Here is a 12,317-nt window from a genome sequence, read left to right on the forward strand (position 1 = left end):
CATAAATGTGGAATATACAAAATGTACATCCTATTTATATTTTAAAATATGTTTGACATTGCTGAAAATATCCAATAAAATGTTGAAACATTGCATAATAAAGTATGTTCTTGCACCATTTACCTGAACGGCATTTGTCAATACCCCAATTTTTGGACAAAGCCAAATATTTCTGTCATGTGCCCGCAGCAATATGGAACAAACTGATGTTCTGAAGTTTAACTTGAAATCAGTCAAGCAATTCTCATTTGTCTCAGCAGTGACTGAAACCTACGGTGAAACAGGTTGATCAGTCAGTCAGAGAAAAGCAAATTTAAACTGAGAACATGTGAAAATCATGATTATTATAACAAATCTGTGTACTGCACAAAATTGAAGTTGTGAGCTTGTGTGTTCTGAACACAGATAATCTTACACTTTGGTGTTGTGTCAACGGCGGTTTTTTGTGAAGTTGTGTGTACAAAAGAATGTACCTGTGCTCTATTTACCAACTAGGGCACTCAGTTGTTGTCCGGGTGTCTTCCAAAAATTTGGTGTCAGTCAGTCGGATGATGAGGCACAAAGAAAAAAGATCAACTATAAAAAAAAAACATGAAAGAAAGAGAGAAAGAAGGTCACCATAAAAATGGGAGGGAATGAAACGACCGTCGTACGATTGTGTTCGGTGAAAAGACGGAATGATAGGCATCTGGTAGTTAAAAGGACATAGGACAGGTGTAAGTTGTATTTTTGGTGAACTCATGTGAAACTCAACAGACATTGCAAGGACTGGAATATCCTAGAATACTGTATATCTATCTTATACATTTTCTTCCCCTTGTGTCGCACTATATAGGCCAATTCTCTCCTTTTGAAAATATAGGGTCAAACCATTGTGTAGGGGGTGGTCAGCTGAAGGATATGGCTGATTGTAATGATATAACATAAGACATATAAATATACATACATATATATATATAAATATATTTACACATTAAAAATTTGTCAAAGTTGTATTGTGATAAGAATTAGAATGTTGATATTTTTTTCTGTTAGCCATCTAAGGAATGAGTGAAATATCTGTTTGTATTCTACTTTGAGACAGCAGGGATTGTGTGTACCTCTGACAATATCCATATTCAAGACTCATCTATTATTTGAAAGGGACTCTTAAATTTGTACATCAGTGGTTGCACTTCTCACACATATAAATATAAAACTTCTGGTTTCCATCATACATTTGTTGTCACATTGAGCTGCATTATGAGACACCCCTCACCCCTGTAGAGTTTCTTTGAGCCCAGGTCATCGACCAATATGAACACCAACATTTTACACCAGAGCTTTCAATAATGAGCATACAGACATGTCAAGACCATGTTCACCACATGATCAATACATTTCAATCAACCCTCTTTTACTGATGCGTTGTATGTCGCATGTTTTAAACGGAAACTCAGATACATAACAAGCTGTAACAGTCCAGCTCACTGCCGATTTCTTCCTCGACTATATTACTGAACTGAAGCCATTTGACTGGCTGTAGTTCTTTTAGATGGAAATTTTGCATCTTTGGTTTTATTTTTGGTAAAAATGATCGGTTCAATATGGGCAAAGCAAGGCAGAAACTGGTAAGTTGAACTTGATCATTGAAATTTGCATACAACCATAACGCTGCGTATGGTATTATATTTGAACAAATTTATGTGCTAGTGCCTTTAATTCCTGAACTCAAATTAGTCATAGAATTAGTAGTTACTCCATCTTTTTGCCGACAAAATCATTGCAAAGACGTATGAACTAGTCATGTTAACCCTTTGAGTGCTGTATTTTTTCCCACCAAAATTTTAGTGCAAAATTTTACCAATTTTTATGAACTTTTCTGTAATTTTTCTGATAATTTTAGACCAAATGATCATAGCATTTCATTGGCCAAAGTTTTTCATCATAATTTTGGCAAAAATCTGACAAAAATTGACTTACAGTAGGTATATTTTATAGGGCGACAAAAAATTGACTTTGGCGCTCAAAGGGTTAATGCATAAAGCTATGAGAGCATTTTGCACTTATTGTGGTTGCCTACTACTAGTATTACATTTTTAATCACAGCAAAGTCTAAATCTCATACTCGAACTTATGGTACAGTCCGCAAATTTAAATATATATTTCACACCATTTCATATCATAAGTGCAACAAGTCCTCCTTGCCTGGAAAGACTTGAAAATTAATTAGCGAAAAATGACATGATGATCACTTGTGGTATGGTAAAAATCATGAATAAAATGATAAATAAAATTGATTTATTGTAAAAGTTATACTGGTAAAATGCTATTTTGGACCACAAAAAGTCCCTGAAAATTGCTAAAAAAGTCCTTGAATTTTAAGTGACTTTGATTATAGGGACCCTGGTTGATCTAATCTCGTGCAGTTTACAAAACCTAGCTAGCTTGATGGTCTAGTATGTAAACATTAAGTATGTGATTTATAACAGTGTCCTGAAAGCTGCAAATTCTTTATCAAGTTGATTATAACTTTTCCTTTTAGTTCATTATGTATCCAAATTCATTAAACAAATTTTCAATGAATATATGAAAATCAAAACTCGGTTGCTTTTAATATGTGGGAGAGAGTATATTACTCGGAAATCACAGCAAGTTAAGTATATTTGACTTGTGTTTATAAAGACTAATTTTACAAAAGGGCATGCTTGTATTGAAGCTCTTGAAGTATATAAAGTTTTCACTGGCTTTGTTTTGTGAATTTTGTTTTCTCCTGTAGAGATAACACAGGGATGGGAACCATTTTGAATTTCGAATATTGGTAAATATTGAGTGATTTGTCTCTCTGGTACCAAAATCTGCACGGTTACCACTGATATTTATTCTTGATTTTGAAAGAAGATAGTTGAAAAATTGTTTGAGCAAAAGTTGAAATCTTTTCGAGGCGTATACTACCTTGAAAAGATACCATGCGCTGTTTCCTATCCTAAATTTTAAACCCATGCCCTGAATGATATAGTGGATGTCAGATTGGAGTAACGGGTACCTACTGTACATGTAGTGGGACAACAAGAACCTTGGTTTGGTCCAAAGGCCAAACTTGTTGTTATAGTGATAGTGGACCTGTTTACAGGAAATAAGGCTGTTTGCAGTTACAGGTTTGTTACTAATCACTGCACGAGCGTGATATTGGACACTGCTACTTGAAATGGGACAAGTTTTGTCAGTGTTGCATACATGGCCATTGTTGTAGCTTTAATCCTCTTTCTTCCAGGCTCCATAGAAAAACCATAGAAATAAATATCACCTGATAGAAAGGGGATTAATCTGAACCCTTGATATGTCTTTCAGTGTTCATTGTAACATTAGCAGTAGCCTTTTACATTGTATTCTCATTGTACTTGCATGCATAGTTTCCAAAAATATTAAGATTTGCAGACAAATATTTAGTTTTGCATATTAATGAGAGAGCAATGACGTCAGTTGCAAACAGCCCTCTGAGGTTAAAATACATGGAGAGTATCATCATATCTAGTACATGTAAGAAGTATGAAAAGAAATCATATTTCGTTCGTATAACAAACATAATGCTTCTATATCTAATGCTTTAATCCGGAATACAAGAAAATGATAAAATTCATGTATTTCTTAGTGATTGATATGGTTTGTGTTGACAGAACTGGTGAAGTGTGTAGTTTGTCTAATTATGAATGCCTGCACACCCGGCAGATACGGTAATCTGAGCCGATTTTGTTTTTTTTGTTTATCACAAATTCTATTGATCTGTGTAAGAGACACTGTCAAACATTGTATACTTTCTGATTTTCAATGTACGGCTTTTGTTTTCACTGACACTTTTCTAAAGGAGAGAATTATGCCATGACAAAAAGTATTCAAAACTGTATATACCCTGGAGGAAATGGTCAAATATGAACAGATGGGATACATGAATCCAACATGTTCAGTTTCTTTTTATGCAAATTTACTTTGACCCCTTAACTTGTTCTGAAACTGCACTCATGTTCCCTGCAATGCTTTTTTAATGCAAATTTTGCCAGATCAGGTGATTGTCCTGAAATAGACAAGGTACCGGTATGTTCAATTCTGTGACGTACCATCAGATATTGCTGGATTCACACTCGGTGAAAAGTGTCCATTTGTGACAGATTTTTAGGACTTTTACTGCTTCAAAGCATCCAAAATTGTGTCAAAATTTGCGTGCTCATGTCTCATGCTGTATTCTATAGGTTTTGATGGGGAATTTTACAGTTTTTGAACAAATGTGGTTTAGGACATTCGTAACTTGACTCTGAATGCTTCACTGGAAAGACAGGTTGGTTTGGCATCAAAAATCATCAAGCTAAGGGTGCTTAATTAAGCTCGGTGTCAGAACGCTGACAGGGAGGGAAAAAAATAATGATAATGTACGCAGGAATATACAATGAAAATAAGTGTATGACATGTGGCAAAGAGACCAATTGTAACACTTGATTAGCATTGCATGTTTTAATCATGTTTTTATTCACCTGACCTTTCGTTGTGACCATACGGTGAAATTGACCGTTTCTACGTTCAGTTACGTTTCATTGGCCCACAATGCACATGTACCGTTATTTGACATTCCTGTGAGTGTGGCCGGTGTAGGAAGGCGTGTGTTTTCACCGCGGTGGTGGATGTACCAGCTGATGGTTGAGAATCTTCGGAAGTCTTTCGCTTTGCTTCTGCCTGCTGGTGCTCACGGGAGGAAACCATGGCCTTTGAGGTGGCGTCTTTGTCAGCTGCCGTTGTCATCGGGGCATTGTCGATCCGTAAGAAACAAATGGAAGAAAATTTACGGGTAGTTACTCTTTGTGTTTTATTTCATATTTTTGTTTAATAGATATTAACATTGTCAATATTTGTGTCTATGGTTAATTTTTTATTTTCTCTAAATCGTAGAAATTCTTTTGTTTTTTGTCAGTTTGGTGTTCCATATTGTTTTGGATCTCTTTCAAACTGTTGTAGATTTTTCACAATTGTGAGGTATCCTATAATTTTAAATGTTTATGAAATCTGACAAAGTTGATGAAATGTACAGAATGCCGAACATTGCCTTTGTGTTGTCAATGTTGTACCTTTCACCTACCCCTGCAACGAATGCCAAGACAAGTCTGAATCAGCCCCTGAAAACAATGACTGTATGCATTGTATTTTTGGATCATTTGAATGCACGCCGATATTATGATGGTATCCGTGTCACCACTCTCAAGTTAGTGCGGTGCACGCGGCGTCCTTTGTGCCGAAATCTTTACCAGTTTCGTTGCCATTTTATCGTTTTGGGTCAAGAACGGTCGCCTCGGAGAGAATGGGGGTAAGTAACACGCTGGGGGAACGCAGAATAAGGCAAGATTCATGGCCTGTCAGATGAAGGTATTCCTGGGGTCTGTTCTCTCAGGTTGCCGACTGTCCTGCCATTTGTGCTGGTAGGAGTTTGCAAGCTGCGGAGTTGTTCCTGTTATGTCGGCTAAATTTGTCGCCAGAAAATAGCAGAGAGGACAACACTGCAGAATCTCTTTCTAAGTGACAGTCATAGCATGAGAATCTTCTCGGTCAGAGTTCTGTAAACTAGAACTTTGTGGGAATGGTTCTGACACCAGTCGTGTCATACAAATATATGTATATGCCATCATGGCTGTCATTGTAAACATGGCTATTGTTCTTCCCATGAAACATTCTGTTGGCATTCCTTTTTTATAATTCCTCAATACAGAGAGACAATTGGAAATCAGATCTTATTGTGTTTCTGAAAGAGAAGTGTCAGGTGACATAGTGGTGCAAGTTGTAATCAGGTGAAAAAAGCGGAAAAATTAAGACATCTCGCTGAGTTTGTTGGATGGTTGTCAGTTTAAGCACAGTAGGGCTGAGTATTACACCAAATCAAGTACAATGCATGTTTCGTTCTGCTTTTCTGAAAAATTGTGCATCGTTTGATAATGATGCATTGAAATTTTCTGTCAGGTTTTTGCTACAAAATGAGTATTTCAATAATTTGTGGGCAGTGACCGAATATATTTTAGTCTTGTCCACCATGGTTGGAAAGCATAATATTAGAAAAAATATGGCCGGGTTGTTAATGTTCTAAATTTATACAACCGGTAGTTTGAATGGGCAGCTTGTACCAGAACAATAGAATTCAATTACTCTAGGCAAATGTACATTTGTTATATACTCTATGTTATACATATTGGTTTCAGACATAATTAATGATATTCGGTAGACTTGGCCTTAGCATGATGAAACACACAAACTCTCTCTTGATCTCTCTCTCTCGATTTCTCGATCTCTCCATTTGTTATACCCGTATTCTCTATGTTATGCATAGATACAATTTAATATCCAGTACACTTGGCCTTAGCATGGCAAAACAAACACTCTCTCTCACACACTCTCTCTCTCACACACTCTCTCTCTCACACTCTCTCTCTCTCTCACACACACACAATCTCTCTCACTCTCTCTCTCTCTCTCTCACACTCTCTCTCTCTCTCTCTCTCTCTCTCTCTCTCTCTCTCTCTCTCTCTCTCTCTCTCTCTCTCTCTCTTCTCTCTCTCTCTCTCTCTCTCTCTCTCTCTCTCTCTCTCTCTCTCTCTCTCTCTCTCTCTCAACACATATTAACAAAAATTATTATTATCTTTACCAGTTCTCAGCTAACGGCACTTTGACTATTTGAAGATAGACATATTGTTTTCAAACTGTTAGATAACATACACAAGTGGTACTGACAAATATGGCTTACAGAAGTTGCTGTTTTTGGAAGAATCTCCTTTATTTCAAAAAACACTGCAACTGGTTAGATATTTTGTAAATTGAACGATAACACTGTAAGTTCAAACCTGAAACAACAGATAAGCTGATTTTTGTCAGTGTTTTGATGAAAATTTCGCTACATAATGGTTGTGAAATATGAAAGTGAAAACAGACTGTTTGATTGATAGCTTTTATCACCCTAATCCGGAAACTAAAGCTGTTCTATTTATGGTTCACAGGACTATATTTATCTAACCAAGGAGAGCAAAATCAGTCAATAAATTTCAAATTTTTTGCCAAATATCTTTTAAAAATAAGTGAAACACCATGATATTAACATCTTTCAGCCTCCAAATATGAAAATAGCACATTTAAAAATTGTAATAAGCGTGTTGTGGTTCTACTTTCAAATTTTTGTAGAATGGCATAGGTACATGATTGTACACACTCAGGTACATGTAGGCAATATTGCCTGTAGTTGCTTCGTGATGGGTTTCCGGTAACGTATTGTCGTTGAATCACGACAGGAAATAAGTGCCATTACTTTAAATGAAGACAGAAATAGCATTTTATTGTACCATGTTTATTTTTGACCGGAGCACCAAACATCCAGGCTCCCTGCGTATTACACTTGACATTGAGCGTGTATGCAAATATTTTCAAACTCAAGGTTGGTGACGCGATCCAATTCTTGCTATGGCAGGACTTTTTGTTCAGCGTTTGATTTTAGTATTGGTTTAATTTAGGAAGAACTTCTGAAATGATTTAGTTTTGGTCTTTTTCTTAGTCTTTGCTAACTGATTTTTAAACCATTCTCCAGACTTTTATAATCATGACAAAAGTCAACAATCACGACAAGCAAATTTTTTGGATTGGGATGTAGATCACCTGTAATAATTTACATATGATTTACCAATATTCAAAAGTGGCCGACTGTGTGAACTGTAGGGTGAAAATAAAATTCCAATTTTTGCTAAAAACCAAATCATAATCAGATTTTGCCAAACTAAATCACATACAGATTTTTGCCAAATCCAAATCGTATTAAAAAGTAAATCTCTTCACAGGTTTCAAAATGATTTCAGGCAAGCTGTACGCCAGAAAATAATTGCATGATTTTTTGAATAAAAATTCTGTGCCAGAGGTGCATTGTGCCATGAAGTTGAGTAAATGAGGTGGTATAGTTGTCTTCCAAGATTAAATACGACAAATGAAATTGTTTGTTTGTTGTTGATTAGTTTTCCACCGTGATTTCATTGCAGGCACTAATGGCTAGCCTTCATCAGGAAGAGAGTGAGTGGGTTGGAGATGCCAAATACAGGGCGTATGTGGCAGCCGTGGAGAAAGCATTGAAGAACTTTGAATATTCCAGTGAGTGGGCAGACCTGATCTCAGCATTAGGGAAACTGAATAAGGTTTGTCTTTTATCTCAGTTTAATTAATTCTGTCTTACCCCTGTCATACCCATTTTCCTGTGTTGAGATCCATCTCTGCCATTGAAAACAATGGGATTGGGCCAAACCATGATGAGGAAAGGGTTGGACATCCTGTTTCTAAACTAACAGCCCATCAATACCAAAGAATTCCCAGTTACTTATCCAGTACATACCAACATAAAAAGCATTTCTTTATTAATGTTGCTGTCACAGTCTATACATATCATCTGATTCATATTATTGAAAGGTGCATGTAAGCCACTCCAAACCACTGTACGTATCAAACACTGTACCCACATCATGCACTGTTCTACATGCACCCTGATAGTACTACTACACTATTGAAGACAATGTGATTAAACCATATTAGATAATAAAAGTGTTAAACCCATGATTTAAGCCTTTCCCTGCCAGACAGTATCACTTCCCCATCAGCCAACTCAGTGAAAAGTGGTATCGAGCAAAAACCATACGTTTTTCCACCCATTTGGCTTGGTCTGTTCCAACAGCTTTAGTCCATAAAAATCATGTTTACAGTATCTGTGATGTCAGGGGCCTTCAAAAGTTCAATTTTTTGTTAAAATGCACCAAATGGGACATATAGTGCTTAGATATACAATGTAGTGCTTCACTAGTTTTAACGAACTTGACCTGATAGTGAAATATGAACTTGGCAGGAAAAGGGATACAACTGGTTCTCAGATAACCAACTCTCAGACAGGTGTAAACCCAAAACATGCAATTCACACACATCTCAAGTTCTAGTTGAAGACTAACCTAGAACTATGTGATTTTTTGCCTCCATAAATATCAGACATCAGCATTACATACAGACATGTTATGAATCATGTAAAGAACACTCCTCAATTTTCCGTATGGTTTTTCAAACATACCGGTATCTTATATGATATATAGAAAGATAGATCAATAGATTGGTTGTAGATACATACCATTATATAAATAGATAGATAGAGCTAGAGACCCTGTAGAATGTGTTGAATTGGTCACACCTTATCTGGTTGTATAGTGGGCCCACTATTCTCCAATGGTGCTACTGGAAAGTTGCTTGTCTTAGGATGCCTCTCATGATAAATAGAAACATGTCTCCTTGGGTAACGTGGAATTGAAATACAGTGTGTGGTAATGTTGGCATTCTACAAGTTCACCTAGGATGCAATATGAAGTATACTGTCAGTGTACCTTGAGCGCCAACGTCAATTTGTTGTCACCTTTGTAAAATGAAACTAAAACAATTTCTTTTGTATTTTCTCAGAAATTATGATAAAAAACTGAAGCCAATAGTATATCATGTCAATTCAGTCCAAATCCATTACAAAAATTACAGAAAAGTATACAAAAATTTACAAAATGTTGCACTAAAATTTTGGCGGGAAAAAATAATGGCACTCAAATGTGGTAGTATTGATATCAGCATGTTGTAATGATTGCTTAATCCTTTGATTCTTAGGTTCTACAAGCCAACTCAAAATATCCGGTCATTCCAAAACGACTCCTGATCGGGAAACGACTAGCACAATGTACCCACCCGGCGTTACCCAGTGGGGTTCACCTCAGAGCGTTGGAGACCTACGACATCATCTTCAAGAACACCGGCTCCAAGCGGCTGGCCCAGGATCTGTTCCTGTACAGCGCAGGGCTGTTCCCGTTGCTCGGCAACGCCGCCATGTCCGTGAAACCTGTTCTCTTGAGTCTGTATGAGGAACACTATCTTCCACTGGGAGAACACCTCAAACCTGGATTGAACGGATTACTGCTGGGAATCTTACCGGGACTGGAAGAGGGATCGGAATATTATGAAAGGTAGGGAAATGAATTTACAATTTGAAGTGGGCAAGAATCATCAGTTGTATGTGCATGTGTGTGGCTGTGTCTGTATATGCATGTATCTGTCTGTCTGTTTGTATGTGCGTATGGGTTTGTTATGAGCATATAAAAATGGTATATCCTATCTTATCATTACTTTATTGTATAAGATAATCTGAAGTGGTTTTTGGCCAATTATGGATAACAAAAATTGTATAATTTGCTGATATGTTGATAAAATAAAATCAGAGTGTATTAAACTTTTGTTTGTACATGTGTATACTTTACTGCTCTCTGTGTACACTTGTCCATAGAGGTATTTTATTTGCCTCCTTGATTTATCTAACATGACTCTTCTGCCTGTGCTTGAATTTTGTCCAATACAGTGACAGTTTATCCTGTGAAAAGATCATCTCAAAATAACAAATTTGATTTTAACCAATGTATAAGTTATCTCGACTGTGTGATGAGATCAGGACAAGTTGGTTATTTCCAAACAGGAAGGTTGCTGATGAAAATTTGTTGCATCTTCAAAAAAGCAGTAAATTTAACAGCAGGATTTTATATTTTTCAGTGGCTGTAAGGTTGTGGTGAATCATTATTCGTCTTGAAAAATCAAAATTAAGGTTTTCTTTCTCGTAATTACAGAACAAACAGCCTACTAGAACAAGTGTGTGGGGTGACCGACCGAATCTCCTTCCACACTGCATTGTGGGATTGCGTGTTGTCGAGTCCCATTGCGAGGCTTCCAGCGATAACATTTGTGTTGTCCTACGTCAGCAAGAGTGTGCCGTTGGAGGGACAGCTGTATTTCATGGGCAATGATACAAACAGAATGGTAAGTTGGACTATTTTGAAATATATGTATTAGAGTTCAGTGCCAATTGAGCAATCAGAATCAGTGTACTTGAGTAAAGCTGATTGCAGTCGTAGGTTTGTTACTAAATATAGTATCAAGTGTGATATTTGGTGACACAGACAGAAATTCAGACAATTTTTTTTGCCTTGTGCCTGTTTTATATTACTGCAGGTTGTGGTGGCATCCTTTTGACTTGTGATTTTATAGTTTCATTCAGAACACCTGTGATATCATCGTAATAATTTGCCCATTCCTGTGAGAGTAATTTCTTAAAGTCACATGAAAGTTTTCAGACAAATATTTATTTTTGCATATGAATGATGAAAGTGTGATGTCATCAGAAATCAGTCCTATCAAAGGAAGGCTTCTGTGTGGTTTGTAGCCTGAAACTTAAAAGAGGAATATTATCATTGGATGAAGTAAGAATGACAACTCTGTTCACTCTTGAACCAGGAATTTATGTGCACAAGTAATCAGTGAGAAATCTGGTATAAGGCAGATTATTTCAATCTTCCCAAATTTTCCACATCAACTGTGTTTGTGTTGTTTTCGGCAACTAGTTTTTTTGTCTCTGAAATCAATTCTATGTAGGAAATCTTTTCCATCGGTAAATGATTATTCACCCTTGATACACAAGTACATAAAATTAGACACATTAAAAGCCAATATGCAAGCTTCCATTGCATAAGTAACAAGTTGCTGTCGTTTATGTTTTTTCCAAGTATTCACAGTTGTCAATAATTCATGCAGCATTTGTGAAATATGGTGTGCTTGCTTGTTCACACCACTTTCCATTCGAAAACAATGTCGGCACATGTTGTGAGCATGCAGAAAGCGACTGCTGCTGTGGTTAAAAAGGAAAAGTTGTTTGTCAATACATGAAATATCCATTATTCGGCATTCATGAATAGTTGAAATGCTTACACACTTGGCATGTGATAACATGCATCAGTTCTATTGCAGACAGTATCTGCCCTGAGTGTTGACAATTTTCAACGTTGTTTAAAAACCAGTTCAAACAGGAAAAAAGACAACCACGTTTGACATGTGAATCAAGGGTAGTCTGTAAATTTGTTCACCAATCATAAGTGGCACAATTATCATCTGAGTGTGTACAATTCATGTCACTGGATACAATTATTTTTACATATATGTATACTTATTAAGGTACGGTAGTTTGCACCTTGAAAGTGAAAGACTTAGTCCTTTGGTCAAACTTCCTCAACGAAGTTTCAACCATTCTTTTTTCTGAATCAGGATTACACTCAAGGCTCACAGTGCAAAGTTTGGTACCGGTACTAGATACAAAATATGACATTCAAAATGGCTGCCATTCCTGTGTTGACTCTATGGGGAAAAATAAACTTTTTAATTTAAAAAAAAACTGAGAAGGTGAAGATTGGTTTTAGTCAAAGGGCTTTAAAATGAGCCCC

General features: G+C 36.5%; 1 protein-coding gene across 1 annotated transcript in view; it reads left to right on the forward strand.

Moving 5' to 3' along the window:
- Positions 1-4,468: 4,468 nt before the first annotated feature.
- Positions 4,469-12,317, forward strand: part of LOC139141518 (protein DOP1A-like) — a 64,835-nt gene continuing 56,986 nt past the window's right edge. Inside the window, exons 1-4 of the mRNA XM_070711111.1 lie at positions 4,469-4,816; positions 8,028-8,180; positions 9,670-10,022; positions 10,674-10,863. Coding sequence (XP_070567212.1) covers positions 4,730-4,816; positions 8,028-8,180; positions 9,670-10,022; positions 10,674-10,863 — 783 coding nt within the window. The 5' untranslated portion in view covers positions 4,469-4,729. The remainder of the gene's footprint in view (positions 4,817-8,027; positions 8,181-9,669; positions 10,023-10,673; positions 10,864-12,317) is intronic.

Source organism: Ptychodera flava, chromosome 10 (assembly GCF_041260155.1).
Source record: "Ptychodera flava strain L36383 chromosome 10, AS_Pfla_20210202, whole genome shotgun sequence".
NCBI classification, from domain to species: Eukaryota; Metazoa; Hemichordata; class Enteropneusta; family Ptychoderidae; genus Ptychodera; species Ptychodera flava.